General features: G+C 40.2%; 1 protein-coding gene and 1 pseudogene across 2 annotated transcripts; one reads left to right on the top strand and one right to left on the bottom strand.

Annotated features, from left to right (window-relative positions):
* Positions 1-3,227: 3,227 nt before the first annotated feature.
* Positions 3,228-10,248, top strand: LOC121399098 (6-phosphofructo-2-kinase/fructose-2,6-bisphosphatase-like). 2 transcript variants are annotated; one of them, XR_005964749.1, is made up of 4 exons: positions 3,228-3,329; positions 6,476-6,568; positions 7,177-7,286; positions 10,078-10,248. XR_005964749.1 is itself a non-coding variant. In XM_041578949.1 (4 exons), the coding sequence occupies exons 1-4, from the start codon at positions 3,239-3,241 to the stop codon at positions 10,124-10,126; spliced, it is 324 nt and encodes a 107-aa protein (XP_041434883.1). In that variant the 5' UTR covers positions 3,228-3,238; the 3' UTR covers positions 10,127-10,248. The 2 variants fall into 2 exon arrangements, 1 of the variants encoding a protein (XP_041434883.1); XM_041578949.1 differs by having other exon boundaries at positions 7,196-7,286.
* A 4,285-nt stretch (positions 10,249-14,533) lies between these two features.
* LOC121398783 lies at positions 14,534-20,515 on the bottom strand (annotated as a pseudogene).
* Positions 20,516-27,998: the final 7,483 nt, after the last annotated feature.

Genomic DNA, 27,998 nt, shown 5'->3' on the forward strand with positions numbered 1-27,998 from the left:
GGCATAAGGAGTAGGTATAGGGAGGGGTTATATGAGACAATAAGAGTAGGTATAGTGACGGGTTATATGAGACAATAAGAGTAGGTATAGGGAGGGATTATATGAGGCAATAAGAGTTGGTATAGGGAGGGGTTATATGAGACAATAAGAGTAGTTATAGGGAGGGGTTATATGAGACAATAAGAGTATGTATAGGGAGGGGTTATATGGGGCAATAAGAGTAGGTATAGGGAGGGGTTATATGGGGCAATAAGGGAAGGTATAGGGAGGGTTTATATGAGACAATAAAAGTAGGTATAGGGAGGGGTTATATGAGACAGTAAGAGTAGGTATAGGGAGGGGTTATATGAGACAATAAGAGTAGGTATAGGGAGGGGTTATATGGTCAATAAGAGAAGGTATAGGGAGGGTTTATATGAGACAATAAGAGTAGGTATAGGGAGGGGTTTTATGAGACAATAAGAGTAGGTATAGGGAGGGGTTATATGAGACAATAAGAGTAGGTATAGGGAGGGGTTATATGGGGCAATAAGAGAAGGTATAGGGAGGGTTTATATGAGACAATAAGAGTAGGTATAGGGAGGGTTATATGACACAAAAAGAGTAGGTATAGGGAGGGGTTATATGAGACAATAAGAGTAGGTATAGGGAGGGGTTATATGAGACAATAAGAGTAGGTATAGGGAGGGGTTATATGAGACAATAAGAGTAGGTATATGGAGGGTTTATATGAGACAATAAGAGTAGGTATAGGGAGGGGTTATATGGGGCAATAAGAGTAGGTATAGGGAGGGTTTATATGAGACAATAAGAGTAGGTATATGGAGGGGTTATATGGGGCAATAAGAGTAGGTATAGGGAGGGGTTATATGGGGCAATAAGAGAAGGTATAGGGAGGGTTTATATGAGACAATAAGAGTAGGTATATGGAGGGTTTATATGAGACAATAAGAGTAGGTATAGGGAGGGGTTATATGAGACAATAAGAGTAGGTATAGGGAGGGGTTATATGGGGCAATAAGAGAAGGTATAGGGAGGGTTTATATGAGACAATAAGAGTAGGTATAGGGAGGGTTATATGACACAAAAAGAGTAGGTATAGGGAGGGGTTATATGAGACAATAAGAGTAGGTATAGGGAGGGGTTATATGAGACAATAAGAGTAGGTATAGGGAGGGGTTATATGAGACAATAAGAGTAGGTATATGGAGGGTTTATATGAGACAATAAGAGTAGGTATAGGGAGGGGTTATATGGGGCAATAAGAGTAGGTATAGGGAGGGTTTATATGAGACAATAAGAGTAGGTATATGGAGGGGTTATATGGGGCAATAAGAGTAGGTATAGGGAGGGGTTATATGGGGCAATAAGAGAAGGTATAGGGAGGGTTTATATGAGACAATAAGAGTAGGTATATGGAGGGTTTATATGAGACAATAAGAGTAGGTATAGGGAGGGGTTATATGGGGCAATAAGAGTAGGTATAGGGAGGGTTTATATGAGACAATAAGAGTAGGTATATGGAGGGGTTATATGGGGCAATAAGAGTAGGTATAGGGAGGGGTTATATGGGGCAATAAGAGAAGGTATAGGGAGGGTTTATACGAGACAATAAAAGTAGGTATAGGGAGGAGTTATTTGATACAATAAGAGTAGGTATAGGGAGGGGTTATATGAGACAATAAGAGTAGGTATAGAGAGGGGATATTTGGGGCAATAGGAGGATTGCTAGTGGTACCATTCATTAGAGGCCCAGTTGAGGGGATGATATAAACAGAATGGTAACAGCTAATGTATCCGTCACTTATAGGCAAGAGAAAATATTTTATACATCAAAAATCATAGATAATGATTTAAAGCACACATTAAAAGATATTTAAAATGTATATTGCTTTGGTTCAGAGAGAATGGGACTAGCTGAATAGATTATGGCTGAGCAAACCCCTATATGATGAAAGCAGATATATACAGACTAGTGGCAACCTGAATATACCCTACTCTTACATCTCACTGGAATTGATCCATATATGCAAACCCCTATATGCTCAAACACCCCCTTTCACACTCAGTTCCACCCATTAGCCAATAAGGATTTTTGGAGGCCATGTACTTGTACTATTGGGAGGTATGTGTCTGACCCCCCCACTGAGACCAGTCCCCATATGTCCACCCGATAGCCTTAGGATGCACCGCTCCCTTTCATATATATACATTGCACGTTATTCATCTGCAGTCTGTTGTTGTGCAAGAAATGTTAAAAACTGCTGAACAACTGCGGGAACAAGTTGTGACCCAAGAGCACAGGAATGTGAAGGTTTGTTAACCTGCTGAAGTACCTTGTACTTGATCACAACTAAGATATAATTAATCCTAATGGGGTTTTCCCCTTTAGAATAATTTTTAATATGATGCAGAGGGTGATATTTTGAGACAATTTGCAATTGAGCTTCATTTTTTGTCATTTGTGGGTGTTGCGTTATTTAGCTATTTATCCAGCAGCTCTCTAGTTTGCAATTCTACTAGTCTGGTTGCTAGGGTCCAAATTACCCTAGCAACCATGCCTTGATCTGAATAAGTGACTGGAATATGAATAGGAGAAAGACTGAATAGAAAGACAAGTAATAAAAACTAGCAATAAACAATGTAGCTTTACAGAGCACTTGTTTCTTAGATGGAGGGTCAGTGACCCCCATTTAAAAGTTGGAAAGAGTCTGAAGAAGAATGCAAATAATTTAAAATCTATAAAAAAAAAAAAGAATCCCAATTGAAAAGTTGCTTAGAGTTGGCCATTCTATAACATATTTATTTCAAGTCTATAGCATTGTGTTCTTGTTGAACAGTTTTGCTCTGCCTGTCCTGCAGAGCTTGCAATCTGCAGAGTGTGTGTGTTGCTAGGCTACTGTATGCTGCAGCAGACTAGCTTGTTTGCTTTGCTGCCTCGCTGTCCACCTTTAGATCCATCCCTTTCTGGCTCCTTTCTTAGTTTGGGAGGGAGGGAGGAAAGGGGAACTTCTTAATCTCATAGAAGTCAGAAGCATCTGGCGTGGTGCCTGCCCCTTACTTACCCACAAGCTCATCCACATACAAGGCACGACTGGGTCAGCTGACAGTTGGGGAAAAAAAATAAAAAGTGGCACAGGTTAACCCTGAGCATGCAGAATGAGTACCGGGTTTATGCCAGGCCCGAGCAGGCACAGCACCAGGCAAAGCCCAAGTGCCCAGGACTCCCCAGCAGCACATGGCTGAGATTCTGCGAGAGCTCAAACAAACTCGGCAGCAGAAAATATGGATCCCCCATCAGTGCGAAAGGCTCCAGCAGAGGAGAGGATGTGAGTGCCTGCCAGAATACATGCTACTGCTACTCTTACTACTTATATTAACCTGGTGCCCCTTTCCTGCAGGAATACATGCTACTGCTACTCTTACTACTTATATTAACCTGGTGCCCCTTACCTGCAGGAATACATGCTTCTACTACTCTTACTACTTATATTAACCTGGTGCCCCTTTCCTGCAGGACTACATGCTACTACTCTTACTACTTATATTAACCTGGTGCCCCTTTCCTGCAGGAATACATGCTACTGCTACGCTTACTACTTATTTTTACCCTGGTGCCCCTTACCTGCAGGAATACATGCTACTACTATTCTTACTACTTATATTAACCTGGTGCCCCTTTCCTGCAGGAATACATGCTTCTACTACTATTACTACTTATATTAACCTGGTGCCCCTTACCTGGCGGAATACATGCTACTACTACTCTTACTACTTATATCAACCTGGTACCGCTTTCTTGCATTCTGTGGAGTTTATCCCATGCACGATAAACCTACAATCTGGTGTGGCTTGTACCTAGTACTTGCAGCATTATTGATTAGCTATAGTCTATGCAGCATGGGGCCTCCAAAATGTGACACAGGTCAACCTAACAGGGCACAAAGCAGTAAATTGGGGGGGGGGGGTGAGATTTAGGGTCAAGGGTTATTCCCTGTCCAAGATATACTTTGTTACAAGACGGGAACCTACCAAACTGTAGAACAGCAGATGGGGGGCTTAAACCCCTGAGATCTAAAAGCAAGAACAGAGAGTCAGATGCACAGGAGGGAGAATTCATTTGCACGTGCCGCGGCTCCTGAAGTCCATGGGAAAGAAGCTAAAAATAATAAGGGTTCGTTGTGCAGTCTGTGTAACCCTTGGACTGCAATGATATATACATATTCCCTTATTAAAGTGTGTAAAATCTTTGTAGGTCAGGTGTGTAGAGCTTTCAATTTTTGCATTTAGAAGAAGTAATGTGGGAGCTGCCATGTTGTTACCTCTGCTGAGGCATCTTCCATGGACCAGTGGTTTCCAAATTGTAAGGTTTACCTCTGTGGGGGCTTGGAGCAGTGGGAGTGGGGCTCAGTCTGAAGGCATCTTAGGGCTCCTCTTCAATATACACCTGAATGGCCAGCTTGCAGGTCAATAAGGGTGCTATTTGTGGGGATATGTATTTGTATATGCATCTGTACTCCTTTCTTGAGCTAAAAGGGACCCTGACCAAAGGTTGGACCTTCAAGGGGGAGCCTGGACAAAGGCTGGACCATCAAGGGGTCCTTATCGGTGGTTGGACCTTGAAGGGGGGCCCTGGCCAAAGGTTTTACAATCAACAATAAGTTGTAAATTCAAGGGGGGAGGGGCTGGCCAATAGTTGTACATTCAAGGGGGGGGGGCTGGCCAATATTTGTACATTCAAGCGGGGGGGCTGGACAATGGTTGTACATTCAAGGGGGCCTGGCCAAAGGTTGGACCCTATGGGGGTTTCAACTGAAAAAGTGACGGAGCAGCACTTACAGTACAGACAATGGCGTCTCTGGAGAATGTCATTACTGAGGAAGCAATAGCTATTATACACAAACACATATAGCAGCTAGTATATACACAGTACAGCACTCTAATTAGCCTTTATATAGTAGCTCCGTGTCTTTAAATATTTTACGCTAGGCAGTAAAACTCAATCATGAATTCACTCAGGATCAGGGATGGGCGTATTTTTCCGCCTTGTTTCGCCATGAAAATGACGCCCATAGACTTGTATGGCGTAGTGCGTCAAAACAAATTTTGACGCCCATAGACTTTAATGGGCGTTGGTGACATTTCGCCAGCGGCAAATTTTTGGCAAAACAAAACGGGTCAAATTCGCCCAAGCCTACGCAGAGCGTAAACCAGATGATATCACTGGTTTTATATGTGCCCCCACACAGTGTATCCATATTAGTGTGCCAGTCTTTCCATTGGGTACATTTACTGTTTCAGTAATCAAGCAGCACAGACCAGTATCAGTAATTGATGGCTTCCCATCCTGAAGCTGCACAGTTATGGTTACGCTGGTAATAATGCTCTGTGCTCGGCCAACCTTTATTACCCTTTTTATAGCCACATATCATATCATGCCATTAGGATGCATACAGCATGGCAACTCTTTTTCTCTCTTTCTCTCTCTTCAAACATTTTAGATTGTCCCTGACATTATTTGTAAGAACAAAATAATAGCCAGATAGTTTGGCAGAATGGAAGTTAAAGGCAGGCACAGATCCAAGAAGCAGATCGAGTACAGGAATATAAATGGGACAGTCTGGCTGGCAGGCTATTGCTTGGGTGGCACAGAGAGATCCTGACGCATCTACCACATTATTTAAAATGCCCCAGAAATGGGAAAAAAACCACAAAGGTTGTTTGGCCAGAACAATTTGTCTACAGGAAAGATCCTAGCTTGGGGAGTCACAAAGAGGCCAAGATTCTGCCTCTAGTGTTCTATAACGGCAACTAGTAATAACGTTACTTCCCATGTGCTGAACCAGCCACTTTAGATATAAAAGGGCACTGTGTTGTTATAGATTCAGAAACCCATATATGCTGAGTTGGACTTTACATCTTGAGCACAACTTGGGGGTTCCCATATTGGAGTCATGCTGGGAACTGCAAAGAGTCAGCAAGTGTGCCGCCATTTTTCTCCTGATGATCTGGAGACCTTTTCAATAGATAAATGGGATTTAATGAATAATAAGTAATTGACCTAGGGTGCCATGCAATTGCCATTTTCAGGTTTGGGAGAATTTTGCTTCTTTTTAAACATGAACTGGCTTTAAACTATGCCTCTATATCCTACTGAACATTCACAGGCAAATAAAGTGACTACAAAGCCTACTTATACATACAGATCCGCCTTGCTATTAAAGAACCAGAATTAAAGGTCCAGTATTAGGGGGATGCCAACTCATTGTAATGCACATTCACCAAACCCATGGAGCCATGTTGAATCCTAGGAGAGGAGGCAAGATAACCCCACCACCCCTTATGCTCATCTGCCTCAGATTTCAGGTTACACGTGTCCACCTTCCAATTTTTTTGGCCTTTCATGGTCCGGCCAATGTGGATTTTGTCCTCAGTGGGATGTATCATTTAGCCGTCTCTTCTATTCCCTCTACAGCCTCCATTCCTCAGTTCACTAATTCGCCTACCATGACTTACATCTCCAAGAAATTCACCCACTACCTCAACTGGATCGGGATCCCAACAAAAGGTTGGTGCTTTTCACTTCCAAGCATTTCCATCTTTTCTGGTAAAGCTGTATAGCACCATTGGGAAATGTAATGAGCTTTAGCAGGAAACTACAGGAAGTATTCTAACAGAGAACTTGAGTATTGTTAATGAAACTGGGACCATCAAAGAGAGTTTATCTAGGCAGAGACAGGAAGATCCACTTGTTTGACATGGTCTAATTACAACAAACAAATTGTCGAATCACAGTGCAGGCCTATGGTAACCCATAAGGAGAGGCCCTCGTCATCAACATGAGCTTCTTGGCCAACAAAATCTAACCTGCCCCATAGATATCTGGCCAGAGGTTGGATGAGCAGAACATCGGAAAGGCCACATACACAAGCCAATGGGCTTCTGGGTCCAGTTGAGCTGTTTTTGACCTATGAATGGCCATCTTTAAGTAGTTATGGGGGAAGAAGCAACCAGACAACAGATAGCTAATTGCTCTACTGCAGTTCAGATAACGTAAACATCAGATTGGTTGATGTGGACTTCAACTTCACTATCATTTAACTGTGAAATGATTGGTCACTGCAGCAAATAAGCGCTCAACGTTTTGATTTTGATTCCTGTTTTGGTCACCAACAGAATGTATTTTGTCTCCCAGTATTAAACGTGGGGCAGCGAGAGGTTGTGCAGACCTACAAGAACTTTGAGTTTTTCCTACTGGACAACCAGGAAGCAATGAAGATACGAAAGTGAGTATGTGTTTCCTCTATGGTGTGTGCTAATGTAGAATACAACCTGATCCTTGTAGCACTGACTAGACACATACAAGGGATAAAGAAGCTAAAACCTTGGGAATGTTTGTTTCAGCCCCTATGTATAGCACTTCCTAACAGTATTAAAGGGATTCTGTCGTGATTTTTATGATGTAGTTTTTATTTCTAAATTACCCTTTTTACACTGCAAATAATTCACTCTATAATGTAAAATTTCATTCCGGAACCAGCAAGTGTATTTTTTTCTAGTTGTAATATTGGTGTGTAGGCAGCCATCTCAGGTCATTTTGCCTGGTCATGTGCTTTCAGAAAGAGCCAGCACTTTAGGATGGAACTGCTTTCTGGCAGGCTGTTGTCTCTCCTACTCAATGTAACTGAATGTGTTGCAGTGGGACCTGGATTTTACTATTGAGTGCTGTTCTTAGATCTACCAGGCAGCTGTTATCTTGTGTTGGGGAGCTTCTATCTGGTTACCTTCCCATTGTTCTGTTGTTAGGCTGCTGGGGGGAAAGCGAGGGGTGATTTCACTCCAATTTGCAGTACAGCAGTAAAAAGTGACTGAAGTTTATTAGAGCACAAGTCACATGACTGTGTGTAGCTGGGAGACTTACAATATGGCTAGCCCCATGTCAGATTTCAAAATTAAATATAAAAAAATCTGTTTGCTCTTTTGAGAATTGGATTTCAGTGCAGAATTCTGCTGGAGCAGCACTCATGGCAGTAGTCCTTTAAAAATTCTGCATCGTTTCTGAAATAATCAAGTCTATCTTCACTATCCCTCTCTCAGCATCTGTTTCTCTTCATTCTGTCTTCATTCAGCAGTTGGGTGTCAGATGAATAATATAATATGTGTTATATATGGGGCTTCCTTTCCTAGCCTATGTATTAGAGCTCACTCAAATAACGGATTCCAGTACAAACAAAATCTAAAAAAATAACTGCCTTTTGCACAAATCCTGCATTTAGAGAGACATCATGTCTGGTGATTTTTAATAGAGTGAGCTCTAATACATCTTCTAGGCAAAACGAGCCCCCCCCCACCTCGAGAATAGTGAAGATAAACTTGATTATTTTAGAAATGGTACAGAATTTTTAGACCTGGGGGTCTGTTTTCGGCCCAAACCTGCCACTGGAAAATTGATGGGTCAGATAAAGTCTCCTATGTGGCTTCAGACATCCTTACATTTTGCAATATTATTTGTAATATGATAATCTCTCTATGGGTCCAATGGATAAGGATAATGCTGTGTTGTGTTGACTTAGTACTGCTCTACCCTCCTGGTCTAAGGACTGTAGCTTCTCTTCTAAGAACTCTTCATACATACAAATCTGTTCAGCCTACCAGTGCTTTTCAACATAGAATCTACAGCATCCACATGAAAGGATGATAGTCAGAATATCTACATTTCCGATCCTATAATTAGGCAAAGCTAATTTTCCACATTATAAAATAAAGGGGTGTAACATTATAAAAATACAAGCCCCAAGGCCATTGATGTAGTCACGTGCTGCTTTAACGTGGCATTGCTAAGTGCAACAGCAATACACGTATGGGATCCGTTATCAGGAAACCAGTTATCCACAAAGCTCCGAATTATGGAAAGGCCATCTGCCATAGAGTCCATTTTGTCCAAATAACTCAAATGTTTAAAAATGATTTCCTTTTTCTCTGTAATAATAAAACAGTACCTTGTACATGATCCCAACTAAGATATAATTAATCCTTATTGGCAGCAAAACCAGCCTATTGGGTCTATTTTCTAGTAGACTTAAGGCATGAAGATCCATATTACAGAGAGATCGTTTATGCGGAAAGCCCCAGGCCCTGAGCATTCTGGATAATGGGTCCCATACTGTACTGGCATGGCTCCTATCATAGGAATGCAGGTTTGCTAGGCATAACACTGCTGGGGTGACTGGGCATTGATCTCACTATCCAGGGACACTCCACATTTTAGTGAATTAGCATTGTCTGAGCGAATTTTCGCCTGGCGAAGTGTAGCGATGGGTGTGAAACTGACGACTTTTTGCCGGTTAGTGAATCTGCCCCCATGTATTATGTTGGTGTTTGCCCATTTAAAGAATTAGGCACTGCAAATTTTATTAGGCCCTCCATTCACCACATTAAGGGGGCTATTTATTAAAGTCTGAATACTGGGATTTTGGCCCAGGAGCCATCGATTTACATTCTAGCCAGCAGGATGGCACTTGGAGCGATTGTTTTCCAATGTTGCCCGACGTTGCCTTAAAGCGATTTGTCGCCGGGCGACTAATCTCCCCGAATTGCAGCGTGTGTCTCTGCCGTAAGGGTTGCGATTTTGGCTCAGGAGCCTCTGTAAATAACCCCTATGGTGTCTTGGCTGGAGGTGAACAACTGCTACATTGTTTCATTGGTATACCTTGCCACATCTAGCAGTACAGAGAATTACCAGCCTCTATACATTACATTTTTGGCTAACTAACTATATTAGAAATATTTTTTTATTTTGGAAAACCTATCTTTTTACCCAGTTTTTATTTATACACTGAATTGTTCCTTTAAAAGTGCTGTGGTGCAGCCAAAGTCTGTCTTGTCGATGTAGTGCAATTATAGATAGAAGTTACTTGACTGGGTATTACTGATGCATGAATTACCTTTCTGAGACTTGTTACATATATAAGGCAAAACATCAACAATTATTTTGTATTAACTCAAATTAACATATAATTGTCTGTGTCCTCTATATTTTTGTAACTATTTGTGTATTTCTGCCCCCAATCATAACAGATGTGACAACTATATTAAAGGAAGTTTTATCAACCCATCAATCAGTTGATGAGAGAAGGGGATATGGATAAAGGATGCTTCTAGCAGCTTGGAATAGTCCAATTTTGATTTGAATTTGAAAAAAATTTGAATTTCGAAATCTATCATGTGTCTTTATAAAAATTCGACTTCGACCATTCGCCATCTAAAACCTGGCGAATTGCTGTTTTAGCCTATGGACCTAGATCCTATTTGGAGTCAATTGGTGAACTTTGAAAACTCAAATTTTTGGAAAAACTTTTAATCAAATTAGATGGAATGCTCTATTACTTTGATTCTTACAATTCGAATTCGATCGAACATGGACCTATTCGGCCAAAAAAAAACCTTAGATTTTTGGATACACTCCAATTGGTCTTTTTTATTTCGAAGTTATGGGAGTTCAAAAAAACTCCCATTCCTTCAAAATTCGACCTTTGATAAATCTGCCCCTAAGTGTATTACACAGATGATCCACTTGCTTATCTGTGTCTCACGAACAGGTAGATCTTGGCACCTGACATGTTGGGGCAAATCTCGCAGTTTTGAGCATTTATTTTAATATCTGTTGGTCCATAAAAAACCTTATTGGAAAATAAAGTCTGGTCTTTGCTAAAAGGGCATATTTTGTGTGGAATGTGTGTTTCTAATTGAATAGATTTTTACATGATACTTCACCCAGTTAATCTACACACAGGCTCTGCAAGTATGATCTGGCACAGTCCCTTGCTACAATCTCAGCACAACATGCCTCCGCCCAGCACATGTTTGTAGAGCCCCTCTCTGCCATTGTAGGCTCTCATAACCTGGCACTGGGAGAACTTGAGGAAGATGATGATGAGTTTTCAGGATCAAATCATAATGTTAATGTTATTTTAGAGGAGGCCACACTAACAGCCTGTGCCCTTGTAGGCAGCCTTCCTGTGCTGTGCGCGCGTCTGATGACTTGCATCAATGGAGCAAACCTGTCTCTGCTTCAAGAGTCCGTGGACGAGCAGAGAAAATATTTTCAGGGCAGAGAGGGATCTTCAAATGGAAAGTGATGAGTGGAAACACACTGTATCCATAAGCTGGAGATATATTTGTAGGTAATTCAAAGAGGTCCTGTCCAGTTCTGGTCCAGAGAAGATACATTGTAATTGTATAATTGGTTGTCTGCTACTGAACTATAACTACCAAATCCCCAACAGGCTTGGTACAGGCGCTTCATTTACTCAGCTGGGCATCCTTATTGGACATCCCTGACCTGTATTTACTGGTGCCATAAGTTGCCAGCTTCATTCAGTTAAATTCTTGCTGTATGAGAATGCCAACTGGGCTTCTAAATTACACACTATGGGGCACATTCACTGAGTTCGAGTGAAGTAATAGAATAAAAAAAACTTCGAATTTCGAATGGTTTTTTTGGCTACTTCAACCATCGAATTGGCTACTTCAACCATCGAATTGGCTACTTCGACCTTCGACTACAACCTCAAAACGAACGTTTCAAACTAAAAATCGTTCGAATATTTGACCATTTGATAGTCGAAATACTGTCTCTTCGACCCCTACTTTGCCACCTAAAACCTACCGATTTGCAATGTTAGCCTATGGGCAAGGTCCCCATAGGCTTTCTAACAATTTTTTGGTCGAAGAAAAATCACTCGATCAATGGATTAAAATCCTTCGAATCGAACGATTTTTCGTTTGATCGAACTATTTACGGTAAATCCTTTGACTTCGATATTTGAAGTCAAAGGATTTACATTCGGCAGTCGAATATCGAGGGTTAATTAACCCTCGATATTCGACCATATGTAAATCTGCCCCAACTGTATAAATTGTAACATTCAGAAAATGTTATATGAATTTCTGAATTGCACAGCCTTTAGTACAACCAGATATTTTTTTTTTTATACAGATTTCCGTTTAATTCTCGTATTAGAGCGATTTCTCTCTGATTTAATCGACTTTAAAACAAACCCCTTGTACTGTTGAGGCACTTATTTGTCTTTGTTTCCTTTAAACATCACACATTTCTCTGCATTAAGCAATATACATTGGGAGTTTGGTTTACATAAGATTAAAAATTACATAGACAGGCTTTGCTACAGCACCATGTTGTGATACAGGCATATGTTAAGGAACATAAATGGGCAGATTTTATGGGGGAAATTAGTTATTATAATTATATGTGTCTAGTACTAATGATTGTGCATTCAAATTTACTCAATATCAATAAACCACTTTCATAGGGGCAAAGAATTGAAAAGAAATAAAAGTAAAGGTAGTTAGCATAAGGCATTTATACTGCAGACATCAGAATGTCTAGAAATCAATTGCCTATGATTAAATACCTGAGGGTATGAAATGTGTAAGGAGGAATACCATGCATATATTTTTAATAAGGGATTTTGAATAAAATGTGTAACTTTTGTGCAAGATTTTTAAGTTATGGATTAACCTTTTATTTTTAATTATTTTATGGCATGTCCTTGGTACTGGCTGCTGTATCCCTGGCGTTTTATTTACGTGGCCATATATATTCCCCAAGGGAAACTTGATAGTATTTGTCTATAAGTCTAGTCTGGAAATGGATAAGGAGGTTGTAGAATGGGAGAGCAATGCCCTTAAAATACAGTAATGATTTGGACTTGTCTACCAGTTAACAATATTAGTTCTGAATCTATTCATCTATGAGATTATGAGACATAAAGACCAGTCAGTTAAAATTACCACCATGCACCAAACACTTATCATCACTCTAGCACCAAAGACTCTATCATCACTCTATGGCGTTCAGTTGATTTTCACACCTCATGCTGGAACTAAGCAAAAGTGACATAAAGAACTTATTTGCGCTTTTGGTCCAGCAATATATGTATGAAAATGGCTGTTGCTGTGTTCATACTTCCTTGCTTTAAATGTATTATATACTGTCTTTCAATTAAAACTCTTAGGGGCAGATTTATCCAGGGTCGAATTTCGAAGCAAAAAATACTTTGAAATTCGACCATCGAATTAAAATACTTTGACTTTGAATATGGAAGTCGAAGGATTTTTCACCAAATGTGGCCATCGAACGATCAAAGTAAAATAGTTCGATCGAACGATTTCAGCGTACAATCAAACGATTTTACTTCGATGTGTAAAGACTTTGAAAAATGGTCTAGAAGGTCCCCATAGGCTAACATAACACTTCGGCAGGTTTAATTTGGAAAAGTATTGAAGTCTAACTTTTTTTAAAGAGACAGTACTTCGATTAACGAATGGTCGAATATTCAAACTATTTTTACTTCGAATCGAAGTAAATTCCAAGTCGTAGTATCCTATTCAATGGTCGAAGTATCCAAAAAATTACTTTTACTTTTTTAACTTCGAAAATTCCCTCGAATTCACTTCGAGCATTGATAAATCTGCCCCTTAGTTTATAAGACAAAGGCTTGTTAAAATTATACTTACTAACAGGGAAGAAGAACATAAATGGCAAGAAAGCTGGTAGTTTATTTTTCCAGAAAAAGTGGCAAGTCTACATACAGAAGGGAAGAATTCAGTGCAGCAACACGTAAAAGGGTAGAGAGATCATAATAGAACTAAGGTTACTACCACAGACAGCTATTTCTTATTTAACCACTGAGATTTTTTTTAACAAACAAATTGATTAAATCTATGGGTATATTTTAGGTCACTGGAAGAACAAGAGGAAATAGTATGTATGCGCTCACACAAAAATATATCCTCGGAGTGCTTGTAACAAATAGTGTAATAGTCCAGTGAATACAGTTCTCAACAGGTCTTCCCTTGAGAAAGATCACAGGCAGTGACCGAAATGTTGGGATTGTAAATGAAATGGAAAAAAAAACTTATTTTTGTTTACACACAACATGTTGAGGGCTATACTTCACTGGACTATATATATAGATTACTTTTTATCCACACACTTGACTCGAGTTTTTATCATTGTATCCAAGCACACAAGTGTTGTTTGTGGTTCACATACACTGTGGTTTAGGATTGGCTCATTTGAATATGCTTGAGATATTCACTAACCAATGATCTGGCAACACGTCACACACACCCCCTGCCGGACACCCCCCCACTTGTCTCTTCCTGTATATTAACCTTTTTTTGTAGAGTTGTGTTCACTTTGAGAAGGGTTGTCTCCCATAGACCCTATTTTATCCAAATAATCCAAAATTTTTAAAAGATTATTTCCTTTTTCCTTGTAATAATAAAACAGTACCTTGTACTTGATCCCAACAAAGATATAACTAATCCTTATTGGAGCTAAAACCAGGCTATTGGGTTTATTTAATGTTTACATGATTTTCTAGTAGACTTAAAGTATGAAGATCCAAATTATGGAACGATTCATTATCCGGAAAACCCCAGTTCCAGAACATTCTGGATTACCGGTCCCATACCTGTAGTAATATATGAAAAAAAGGGCTTTAAGGCTTGTTTCACGTTTATTGTTGTAGAAGACAGACAGACATGCATACAGTATTAATGCAAAAGTTAAGAACATTATTATAAAACAGGACACCATATTTTCATGTGAATACATTTAAACTGATAAAATAGATAGAAAACCCTTATGCCTAGTAATTATAGGTTGTCAGGGAAGGGATGGGGTTTACTGGGCGATAGACAGGAGGTTGGTAAGCATCTGGGGATGCTTCAAGAAGTAGCAGTCCACTGCCAAGGTCTTTCCGGCATCGAGAAATGGCTTCTTTATAATCTATTTTCTCCTTGGTGATAGGGTCAACAAGATCCTTCTTATAATGTGCCTCATCCTGAATTTGATCAGCCAGTTCTTTACTCACCAGACCCTGTTCTACTGCCTCAGAAACTGGGATTCGGCCTGTTTGTTTTGTGTCGATGAGACCTCCTGTGAGATGCTGGACAATCAAGTATGGTAAAGCTTTCTCTTTAGGCATTAGGTTCTTCTGAACAGCTTCTCCAAGAGATAATCGCTTTTTGCTAACCGGATCCTCTACACCTGTGAAGGCTTTCTGTGCATGGAGCAGACTCTGTGTGTTACTGCTATCGATCAGGCCCCTCTCTATAGCTTTATGAACTGAATATCTCTCTTTGCTCATAATGTGAATGATACCACCAGTGGCTGCCTGGGCTTCAAGCATCTTCTGACCAGTTTCAGCATCTAGTATTTTCCTTGTTAACGCACTTCTGATTGTGCATTTGCTGTCTGTGCTTTTGTCATATATGCCAGCAATTGGGAAGGTGTCATCGTGAAACATTTTGGGAGCACTCTGTGTGAATAAGCTGCGAGACTGAGTAGACGTTGGGGATTGGGTCCAATTATTGAACCAATTGAGAGCGATGGGGGCTTTTCTCCAGCCACCAGAAGGGCAAATTCAGAAATAGGGAGCTTGCCATCACGGTACATCTGTAATTCTTCTTTGGTGACTTTCTTGGTCCTTAGGGCATCCTCAATGGAATATTGTTTGCCACTCTTCTTATCCAAAAGGACAGAAATTTCACCACTGGAACCCATGGTGGAAATCTCTTCCCAGTCACACTCTAATTCTTGCAGTTGGATATATTGACTCCTATCTATGATGCCCCTTTTATAAGCTTCATAGGGAGACATTTCTTTACCCGTATCGGGGTCCAGGATAGAAATTTTTGTGGAAACATTTGTCTCCCTCATTTGTGTCTCTTGGTTGCGTTCTTCTCGATTGACACGAGACTGCAGCTCCCTAATATTTCTTTCCTTCTCATAAATGGCATCTTTTTCAGAAAGAATTTTGGTTTCAAAAAGGGCCAGCTCATGACCCAATTGCATCTTTTTCTGACGTTCAATCTCTGCTTTCTGTGACAGCAATTGAGACTCCTTGCTGAGGAACACACTTTTTTGCTGCTGTTGTCTCCTCAGCTCCAGTAGTTCATTTTCTTTGGTTGACTTTTCTTGTTGTAGCTGAAGTTTTGTTTTCTTAAGATCGGCTTCCTCCTTTGACCAGGTATTCTTCATTGCATCAACCCTTTCTATCTTTTCTGTGAGTCTTTTGCTCTCATCTTCCAAGTCTTGCCTTGCATTACGTGCTTTTAAAAACAGTTCTCTCAACCTGACTCTCTCGTTCTCAAGCACCTTGTCCTTTTCAACTCGAATAACTTCCTTGTAAATGGTTTTCTCCACAGATTTCTCCCTCTGTAAAATATCTATCTTCATTTGCAGGTTTTTACATTCTCTTTCTATGTTTAGATATTGGCTTCTTTCATTATCTAATTCACTGCGAAGAGAATTAGCTGCTTTTTCCATAACAGGGTCCCTTTCTACCTTAACAACTTCCTCCATAACAATCTTCTCCTGCACAGGAGCAGGGCTTTCCTTTATCTCCTTGATCCTCAGCGTAATCTGACGCAGCTCTTTTTCTGCCGCCAACTTCTTGTCTCTTTCTTCTTGAAAGTTAAGCAGTTTCTGCTGCTCTTCCACTAAGGTACGTAACTGCTGCACCTCACGTTCCAGACGCCGCCTGTTGCTTACTGCATCATCAAGTGCCCTGCTTAGCCTGAAATGATCATCTTTTATTTTGGGGTCTTGCTTAACAAGGACCACCTCTTGCACTACAACCCTCTCCTCTGGCTTTCTTCTTTCAAGCAGAATGTACTTGCTCTGTAAGTCATACACAATATTCTCCACTTCCCTCCTTTTCTGAGGCTCATCTCGTACTTCTTGACGAAGACGTTCTGCTTCCTTTATTAGTACTGGATCATTTTCATACTTGACTACCTCTTTATTGACTGTTTTAGTTTCCACTTTTGACCTCTCCAGTTTCCAGTCATCTCTCCCTTTAGTGAGTTTGGATTTCAGCTCCAGGTTCTTGACGTTAGTTGCTTCCATATCCTTCATTTCTACCTTAAATTTTTCTATTTCCTTTAGCAACTCTGGACTTTTCTCTAGTTTGACCACCTCGTTGACAATTTCTTTATACTCCACTATGGGTTTCTGGGATTTCAGCGTAAGCACCTGAGAATGGACTGTATCAAACTCCTTATCAGACATGGATTTTCTAGAACCGAGTTCTTGCAGCACAGACTTCAGCCTTGCAATCTCCTTCTTAGTTTCTGGTTCTACGATAAAGACTTCATTGACTCTTTCTTTGATTTCAATTTTGGGCTTCTGCTTCTCTACCACCATGTACTAAGATTGTAGCTCTGTCAGCTCTCGTGTAACAACCTTACTTTTGTTTCTTTCTTCTTCAATTAATGTCCTTAGCCTTGCTGCTTCCTTCAGGATTTCTGGATCCTGTTCAACCTTCTTTACCTCCTTAACTATAACCTTGGGCTCAACAGACTTAATCAGCTTTTCCAGCTCCTCGGCTCGGGTCCTCAGCTTCACCACGTTCTCCTGAAGTGATTTTCTTCTGAAATTCTCATCATCAATCTGTAGCTGAAGTGACATGGCAGCCTTTGCCATTTCTGGATCCCTCTCTAACTTTACCACCTCTTTCAACACTACTTTCTCTATTATATTTGGTTGTTTCTGATCCAGAATCAGCACTTCTTTCTTTAGTCTCTCTAATTCCAAAGAAATTGAATTATTTTCTTCTTTCAGTTGCTTTATTTCCTTTGTGAGAGACTGAGCATTTGACTCCAAATCACGATCTTTTTCTATCTGTGTGACCTCTTTAGTCAGCAACTGTGGCTTAATGTTCTTCCTTTGATCCTCCAAAGTTGCCAGTCGTTTTCTTACCATGTTTATCTCAGACTGAGTGATCTCTCTTTCCTTGTTAGTCTGTTCTACTTGGCTTTTCCTTGCTGACAGATCACTCTCTACCTTAGGCTCCCTGTAATACTGTACCACCTCTATTTCCTCTATGCGCTCCACTGGTCTTTGTGTCTTCAGTAATATCAAACGTTTTGTGTTCTCCTCCAATGTCTGCTGTACTTGAGCCACCTTCTTCTTTTCTTCCTGTAGCTGGTTGGACAGATTCTCTGACTCTCTGACAGACCTCAGAGTATTTTCTGAGCGCAGGTTTTGCTGAGTTATAGCCTGGATTCCATCTGTACCATCAGACTGGCAAAAATAGAAATAATATAATATATTAGATTGGGATGGTTCAGTATAAATGCAACTAGTAATTATTCGTAATATCCAATGTTTATTTCATGGCCATTTACACTGTGCATATGACAACAATAGATTGTATTTTTAGTTTCTGACCTATGTCAAATAAAAGCAAATGAAATAAGCCATAATTGGGAACCAAAGGGTCACTTGTGATGTGCCACTCTCCATTCCTTTCTATCGAATTTTTAAAAGAGTATTTATCAGTGGGTGAAAGGGAAAGTTCATCTTTTGATTAATACATCTTTCAAAGTCCCATAGAAATGAATGGAGAGTGGCGAATTTCACTCTAGAGGACTGTGGTGATCTCTAACTTCACTCTTTGATAAATATACCACTTAAAGGGATGGTTCACCTCAGGTTAACTTTTAGTATGTTATAAAATGGCCAATTCTAAATAAGTTTCACTTGGTCTTCATTATTTATTTTTTATAGTTTTTGAATTATTTGCCTTCTTCTTCTGACTCTCCAGCTTTCAAATGGGGGTCACTGACCCCTTCTAAAACAAATGCTCTGTAAGGCTACACATTGATTGTTATTGCTACTTTTTATGACTCATATTTCTATGTACACCCTCTCCTATTCATATTCCAGTCTCCTATTTAAATAAGGCATGGTTGCTAGGGTAATTTGGACCTTAGTAACTTAGTGCCTGAAATTGCAAACCTGAGAGCTGCTGAATAAAGCTAAATAGCTCAAAAACCACAAATAATAAAAAATTTAAACCAATTACAAATTGTTTCAGAATATCACTCTCATCATCCTAAAAGTTATATCAAAGGTGAACAACCCTTTAGGTCAAAACAGAGAGGTGAAAGGAAACGTTTTTATCATTAGGCTATTAGGCCTTCGCAATTCATTTTGATCTTTGATGAACCCATGAATATATATATATTTTTGTCGGCAGTTTCAGATTGTTGTTACCCTTTGGTTGCTGTGTTTTTGTTAACAATATTGCACTTTAGTAAGTATTGTTTACAATATATGCCACTCAAATTTATGGATATTGTTAGTGTTTTACAGAAGGAAATTTAGTATGTATTTTCATATTATAAGCAGAATGCCATCTGTGTTTTTGAAAAATTTGGCACTACAGTGTAATTTATTTTTTATATTATGCATTGTTTAATGCATTGCACTGTTGTGTTTTATATTTAAGCACTATTGCACCATTTTTATGCACTAGTTATATTGGTATTCAAAAATTACACAGTTTTTGGAATGATCAGGGTACAATTCACTACAGGTTGTACTTGTATAACTTCGTATGTGACAAATAAAGGAATCTATTTATCTATCTAGCTCTCCAAGCAATATATTCTCAATAATATATTTTCAATGGGCCAAGGCAGAGTCGGGCCAACCCGGCCAGGCGCCCTATGACAACCTGGCGGGCCGGCTCTGTGCGCGCTCAACTGCGCATGCGCGAAATTTCACTCCAGCGCGCATGCGTGAAATTTCGCTCCAGCGCGCATATTGCGAAATGTGTGCACGCATGCTCAGAAGAGCATTTATGTGCAAGACACCAGCGGGAGTCGGGGAGAGACGGGACCGGACACTGGGTAGGCAACAGAGCAGGTACGTGCCTGGCGTCCCCTCAGCTTTGTGCCCTAGGCCACGTACCTACTCTGCCTACCCCTAGTTCCGGCCCTGGCCAAGGTGGAAAAGAAATATGGTGCTTTGCCCTAATTTTTTTGCACCTTGGCCCAATAACGAGGCCCCTTATGTTGCGTTTCATTTACTATCCCTAAGACCAGTATGCTAATTATCTGGATGTTAGAACTAGCGCATAAAAAGTGAGCAATACGGCCACATACCTTATCCAAAACTTTCTTGGCAAACTCCATCTGAGTAAGCTGCTGCTTACTCTCCACAGCAGCCTGGCTGTAATCGCGTCACTAGATCTTTTTGCTGTAGAAAGAAGTTTATCAGAGAAACCCAGTCCAGAAAGATGGAACAATTGGTATAAACGTTCTTAACTTGACTTTTAGTTGACAGGAACAAGAATAATATTTTGTTGTTGCATTCCCTCACTATAGCATCCCCTACTAATTAAACTGCAAAATTTAAATGGCCACAACTACCTGAATAATGAATAATCTCAATAGTGAATAGGGTTGAAATTTGGGGGCATTTAGCTTTGTAGCTGAAAAATTTGCGAGGTTTTCACAGGGGACAAAATTATGCCGAAACTGCACCTAACATCTCGGTTTTGATGCTGGGATCCGCCCTTTTTGACGCCGGCATCCGTTTCTTGAAGCGAGCATTTTCGCGGTGCCGGTTTGCGACGGATTGCAGGACATTCGCTGCGAGATTCCGTGCCTTGGCCAAATAAATTTGGCCCATCACTAAACCTGAAACCCTAGTCAGGAACAGGGATAGGGGTACAGCATCAAAGAAGTGGAAGTACAAGAGCACTAAATTTCAGAGCCACCAGAGTGCTGAAGGCAGCATTCTGGTTAAAACACATGACAGCAATGCAAACATGCTTGGGTTCCCTACTTGAGACTGCAAACCCATAGCCTGCCAGCTGTTAAAGAATTATAATTCTAAGTACTGTATCTCCTGACTGCCAAAATGCTTTCAGTGGGTGCTGAGAATTCCAATTATGCCATTACTTTATGCCATTAGGCCAAATGTTGGATTCCTAGTGAAAAAGTACCCTTGCTCTCTGACCCAGAAACAGTTCCTGCTTGCCATACAAAGTGGCACGCACCAACCATCCAAAATAACCCTTTTTATAATATCAGGTTGCACCTCACTGTTTCTTCTATTCCTGCTGGCATAGATACACCCTTTCCGTTTAGGAGGACAGGGATTTGGTGGAGGAAAGGGTCGTTACTGTACGGCTAGCTTGTTTTTCATAGTCCTGTGAAACAAAATACAGTAAGACCTTAACATGTATTTAACATTTAAGTCGCCAGGACCATAACATTTATAAGACTTAAATTTATGTAACAATTATTTTTGGACTTAGACTGTGGATATGGTAGGTTCATTTTTACTTAAACAGCGGTGATAGGAAGATCAGTTCTAATTTGATGTACTCAACACAAAGCATTCACTAGGTCATCTGAAAGTTTAACCACATTATTTTTCTCTGGTTCTTTCCTCTGGATCTCATCCAACAGCCTCTAAATAAAATCCATTCAATCAATTTTCATTATGACAAAAACTACCCATCAAACAAGATGGCCATGTGCAGTTCTGGGCAAATTAAAACTCATCTTTTTGTTTATGCCATTCTCAATGAATATAGGCTTCTGCTGAACAACAGCTTTATAGCCTATTTTTTATTTTAGCACATATAATATATATAATATTATACAGTATATATTGGTGACAAAATTATGTGGGGGGAAAGGTGTTTTTTGTTTCCTTAGTGGGAGAGGTAAGCTCCCAAGTAAGGTGGGTAAATAAACAGAGAATGAGTTCTCAGTTCAAAAGACTTTAGTAGCCATATCTTGGAAGCTGGAGGGAACTTCATCAATGTTTGAAGATAGCCCCAGTGGGCAGGATTTATTTTTATGATTGTGTTTTGTTATCCTTGAAAGTGGTCAACCCCTGCCTTTAAAGGAGAAGGAGAGGGCTAAATTAAGTAACTTTATTTGAAAGGTCTATATAAATACACCAGTAAAACCTCAAAGTAATGCCGGCTCTGAGTCTCTGTTCAAAAGAAACACCACATTTTTCCTTTTATGTGTACACAGGGCTCTGTATCAGACTTCCGTTTTCAGCTAAACCCTAGGGCACGGCCTTGAGGCATGCTCAGTTGCTTCTCTCCCCTCCCCCCCTCCCCCTGCCTGCTGATATGAGGCCCCAGAGCTAGCGAGCAGGAGAGACTCAGGCAGGAAGTGATGTCACACCAAGCCAATATGGCAGCTGCTATTCTAAACTAACAGAGAACACTCAGAGCTGTTTACTCAAGTAGTAGTAAAGGCATTCTACAGAATAAATATAGTGTTATAGCTTGCACTATTGTGGCTAATCTATTGGCAATAAAACTGCTTCATAGCTTCCTTCTCCTTTAAAAAAAGATAGTGTCTGTTGTGGATCCCGCAAGCTTGCACAGCCAACTGTTGCCCTTGTAATTGGACAATTTTAGAGACAGGCTATTCCCAATTGTGTGGTTGTATTATGTTTTCATCTTGTCATTACCCTTTACTCATAAACTCTGCTCACCTTCTGAGACTTGCAGCTTGTAGTTGACTTTGCTGGGCTATCTGATGATGTGAACTTGGTTTTAGGGAAGACCCTTTCAGCCAGTAGTAAACAATAATGAATGAAAAAAAAATCTTTAAAGGGTTGTTTCACCTTAATTACTTTAGAATGATTAGAGAGTCATATCTGAACAATTATTTTTATTTTTTATTATTTAAGTTTTTTCACGTATTTAGCTTTTTATTCGAGCAGCCTTTCAATATCATTAATAAGCCACATCCTGTAACTATGGGCCAATTCCAAGCAGCATGCACCTGCTTTTAAAAAGATGGATCTTATAGGAGAGGCTGATATAGATCGTAATTCAAAAGTGTAATAACAAGACCAGTTGTAGCCCTTTCAGAGCATTTTGTTTGTTTTAAAAGGGCCGTCCTGACCCATATAAACTGACAAAGAGTCAGAAGAAATGACGAAGATAACTATTCAAAACTACAAAAATAATGAAACAATTGAAGTGGTAGGTGTCTTATAACATAAAAGTTATTTAAGGTGACACCCTTTAAGATCTTACCTCAACTGTTCTTTTACAGAGAGACTAGAAAGAGAAAGCTCTTTGCTCAAGGAATAATCAACGAGTACACAACACTGTTTGTGCAAGAGTAAGTATTTGCCTGTCTGCCATGATACATGAAGATCTTCGTTCCTGGTTCCAGCCCCTCTTCTTCTCAGAACCTTTCTTTGGGGGCCAATCTTCTTTTACTTGGCATTAACAACCTTTCTTTGATGTTACAGAGCGCAGAAAATTAGCGGACGCGCAGGCTGAATAGATGCCCATGAGAACCAGCTATGCTAAGGTAATCTGACTTTAAATTGGCTTCATACTCTCTTCCATTTCTTGACTGAAACCAGTGGCAGTAAGTATAGTATTACTTATAGGCCTCATGAGATATTTGATTCTTGAATTTGTTCACTGACAAACTCTTTTATTTTCGTCTTTGCAGACCTGCATTCAGTTGTCATTTTCGTGCCCACAAGGTATGTACTGTATATGAATCGTCTCGCTTACTCAGGGGTATATCATATCTCGATAAAGCAGATGGATGCACATTATACTAGATAGTGGCACCATAGTTGAGAATCGACACCTCCCAATAATTCCTGTTCATTGATATTATTGGCAAAGACAGGCTATGGGAAGCCAAGCATAATAAATTAAGGTTTTACTGGAATTGTGGTATTTTTGTGGCTTTATCTATAATTTAAGGCAATAGATTTCCCTGTATTATAATACCAAGGATCATAGTGCCAATGATTGATCTGTAGTCCTCTCACAAGCCAGCCCTGATCATGACATTTATAATTAATAGAGTGTTGCGCTCTATACTCTTTTACCTCTTGAGATGAAGCCTTTCTCATGCCAATAGCAAAGTCTACATCTGTTGCCCACATTGTCAGCTTAAATATCACATGCCTTAGGTAGTTTGAGTAAATCAAGGCATCTATGGGCTCTGAGTTTTGCACTGTATATGTTTATAATTCACCAGTGTAAAGGATTAACGAGAACTACCCCACACATAAGCCCCCCTTAAGTTCTCCAATATTCCCAATTAAATTGATAAATCTTTCATTATTACACAGATGCTTCCCAGAACCTGTCTTGACCAAGAAGGTTTGATGGTAGGAGGGGCTAGTTCTCCTTTAAGAGCAGACCCCACAGTGGCATTTAAAGGAAAAATTTGCGGGTCTATTGTTAATATTGGGCAGGCTGTCCAACTGGTGGCCCCTGCCACGACCCCCCCTTAGTGCTGCCTCCCCCACATCAAAGTCTGCCCTGCTGTGTCTGTCCATGGGTAGAACTTTAAAGTGTCTACAGAGATAAACCTGGCTCCCTGCATTGTTTAATCAAATTCAGACTTTAATCCTCTTTATGTTCATACATCTCCCTGCATTGTTCACACTTAGTGACACCTTTATAAAATGTTCTACACCCCTAAAGCCTGTATCTGTATCACACCTGAGACCAGATCAAGAAACTGCCCACATTGTTCAGATGTTCACACTTGTATTACAAAATGCTAATGTAGGCACCAGCACTGACTGGTCCCTCGTCACTCTCGACAATCTTTGTTCGTCTGTCCTAATCAGATGGAAACTTCTCCTGCTCTGTTCGCCTTCTTATGCTCCTGTGTATGCCGTAACCTCTGCCTGTGTTGTCCTGCTCTGCAAGTGTATTTCGGCTAGCTCGGTGACCATAAAGCCTGGTATTTGTTATGAGGTTGTTGCATTTGAAAATCTATTGTAAGGGGGACTAACCGATGTATTTTAATTCATGTGCTAAGGAGTCTGTTATTATACACAGGGGTAGATTTGTAGGGATAGGTCTGGTAAGGAAACGAGTTCAAGTAGAAAACTAAAAACAGCCGGACAAATACCGGCATGTGCAAAAACAAAAATTGATTTCTAATATAGTAGCAAAATGTAATGTATAAGGCTGGAGTGACGTGAAGTCTAAACAGAAAACAGACACTACTATCTGGCGCTCTCTATCTCGAGTTAGTCCTACTATAAGGGGGTCCACAGGGAACATAACTGTTCAGTTGAATTATGAAATGATTCCTTAGCATTTCAGATCAAAAGCAATGTTGATGACTATGTGGCCCACAAGTCATTGTCGAGTGGCTAAACCAAGAGAGCTGCAAGCAGGAAGTTAGGTTCTGGCTATTTGTTGCACATCCAGTCATCCACCTTTTACATTACATTTTTTAAATATAATCAAATTTTTTTTTTTACACTGAACAATTCTTTAGATACGACTCAATTTTTTCAATTATGAGTGATAATTATATCCGTGCGGAGCACCATGAATTCGTTCTGTATGTGCTACCACCCATTAATGTGGACCATCCGGTCTGTGGTAACATGGGTGTGGTTTAAAAAACAGGAGTTGAGTCATCACTGGCTTCTTATTGCCCTTCCACCATGTAGGCCAGTTACAAATTCTGCCGCCTAGTACACAGAAATGAGGACTGAACATGTCAATAGTGGAAGTACCACTGTATCCTGTTGGTTTGCTCAATCACCAGATTTGGATTAAAAGTGTTTATGGGTTTAAGGATATAATTTTGTTAAAAGTAAAAACGTGGATTTAAGATTAACATTTCTTATTTTTTTGCAGTTGCCTCGTAACACCAAAGTGGCCATACCACCACCACACCAGCAATTTTCTTGGATAACGTATCTTCATCTTCAAGAGATGTGGTGAGTAAGGATATTCCATCAGAGATGTCTTTCCACCTAATTCTACCAGCCGGTGGCTTCCCCTCCATCTAAAATATGAGTTTTATACCACCAGGAGCACTCATAAGCACTCGGGTAGACCCTGATTTCTTTTACTCCATGCCCTCCAGTGTGCAGAAGCCGGGTATCTGCAGGCTACCTGTGATTCTAAGGAATGGAAGGATGCAATTCACACTACGCACCTGAGCGGTGCTCATGATTTATGTGCCATATTTTTTTCTTTCTTTCCCCCTTTTTCACACTCATTTCGACCATGGGTGCTTCCCCCTACACCTAAATATGGGTTAACACCAAAATAGGGTTATACACAGGAGACCCATAAGCCACTCCGGTAGATCCTGTATTCCTTTTCACTCCCAATCCTAAGTCTACCAATGGCCGGATTCTGAAGGATAACTTGAGGCATGAATGGATTCAGGATATCGCACGAATTCTCCCGCAGGTGAACGGTTGCTGATGTTTTATAGTACCATTTTTGATTCTTTTTACACAGCGGTGCCTCCCCTACACATAAAATATGTGTATAACACAGGAGTACCCTTAAGCCACTCCGAGTATCTGCCTTTCCTTTTTCACACCATCCCTCAGAGCAGAAGCGCGGATACTGCGACTGCCTGGGTTCCAATGGAATGGAAGGGAATGCCAGCATTTCACTTCGGCTTAAAGACCACTCGGTGTATATATGCCCCAATTCCCTTCTTTTCCTTTACTTCCACTGCCATTCCACCAGCGGTGCCCCCCCTTACACCTAAAATATGGTTTTATACACAGGAGCACCCTTAAACCACTCAGTAGACCCTGCATTCCTTTTCACTCCATCCCTCAGTGTGCAGAAGCCGGGATCTGTAGGCTGCCTGGGGTCTAATGGAATGGAAAGGAATGCAGCATTCACCTTGTGGTTTAAAGAGGTTCATATGTATGTTGCCATGTTCCCTTACCTTACCATATCCCCCCTCTATTTCCCTTGATTCAATATGGTGCATTGATCCTGGGAGTAAATCCGATCGCCGTTAAGGGGTCAGGAAGGAATTTTTCCCTCTAGAGGTTTTTTTGCCTTCCTCAGGATCAAATTGCGCAATTTATCTCATAGTTATTAATAAAGCTGTGCCTTTCCACAGATTAACATCAAGCTGCCTGTGTTTGTGTCTTTATTCTGGGCATTGGTCTCATTTCGGAGGTGTAACATTTAGTGGGGTGGGGTGAGAATGGAAACAAATGAGCAGAGAAAAAACACTGAAAAGTCAAAGAAGAATGAAAGTAAGACTTACTCTTGTTTTGATAAAAAAAAACTGCCTTTCCATTATATGTGTCAGTCTGTCAGTACCTTATATCCCCAGCACTTCAATACCTGTGAGTGACACAAGTCCTCCTGTGGGTATGGCGGCTCAACAAGTATTCTCAAACTGGGATTACGGGCTGGAGATTCTGTTTCTGATGGTCATTCCTAGGATCCTACCGCATTTCCCTTCTTGGAATGTGGCTATATACTCATGCACCCACTGAACATTCACACATAACAAAGCTGGAGGGAAGATCTATCCATATATGATATAGTTTAATGAGATACTGACCCTCTGATGTATCACAGTAAGAAAGACAAAGGATCCCTTCTCACCCACTGAGTGTGTTGCCCACCGTTAAACCAAGCCAGTCATCTCATTAGGTCCAATGATTGCCTTTATGGTCGGATAACAGCCAAGGAATATGAGGCCATTATATAAAACTAGGCGCAGCTAATTTAAACAAAATCAGGATTAGATGCACCCCAAGATCAGTGACGCAACTAAATGTTACTGGGCCCCCCACACTTTAGGGTCTCCAAAACATTGCTAAGTTTACCAGTTCTACCAAGGGCATGAGATCGCTCATTAATTGGGTCCTTATTTAGTCTCTACATTTGTACATGAAAATTACTACTTTGCCACCTTGCTATGAGTTCTGGGGGTATTTGTACATGAAATTGTTATGTTGCCACCTTGCTATGAGTTCTGGGGGTATTTGTACATGAAAATTGATACTTTGCCACCTGATACATCGGGATTGCCACTATGTTTATTTTGTTTTTAGTTCTGGGGGTAATAAACATGAAATTGCAACTATGTTCATTCTGCTAAATGTTTTTCGGGAGTTATAAATAATAATTATGTAAGTGGCTTTTCTCAGAATAATTTCCTAAAATGAGATTTGTGCATTTGAAAGAGTTAAAATAGATGCTTAGCTGTCTATTATTCAATGTTTCTCAAGTGGACATGGTCTAAATTCTGAAGGAACAGCCCCTAGTTTACTCGTAGTCTGTACAGAGACATCCCATAAATAAAACTATGGGCAGCATACGGTACTAACCACAATTCAGCAGGAACAGCCCTAAGGT

This window comes from Xenopus laevis, chromosome 9_10S, assembly GCF_017654675.1.
Source record: "Xenopus laevis strain J_2021 chromosome 9_10S, Xenopus_laevis_v10.1, whole genome shotgun sequence".
NCBI classification, from domain to species: Eukaryota; Metazoa; Chordata; class Amphibia; order Anura; family Pipidae; genus Xenopus; species Xenopus laevis.

What these genes read in the sequence shown, in the direction of transcription:
- LOC121399098 (XM_041578949.1), top strand. Translation starts at nt 3,239, where the DNA reads ATGGCTGAGATTCTGCGAGAGCTCAAACAAACTCGGCAGCAGAAAATA. An exon ending in GCTCCAGCAGAGGAGAGGAT is followed by an intron (nt 3,330 to 6,475) that starts GTGAGTGCCTGC and finishes TTCCCTCTACAG; the next exon opens with CCTCCATTCCTCAGTTCACT. An exon ending in GATCGGGATCCCAACAAAAG is followed by an intron (nt 6,569 to 7,195) that starts GTTGGTGCTTTT and finishes TTTGTCTCCCAG; the next exon opens with TATTAAACGTGGGGCAGCGA.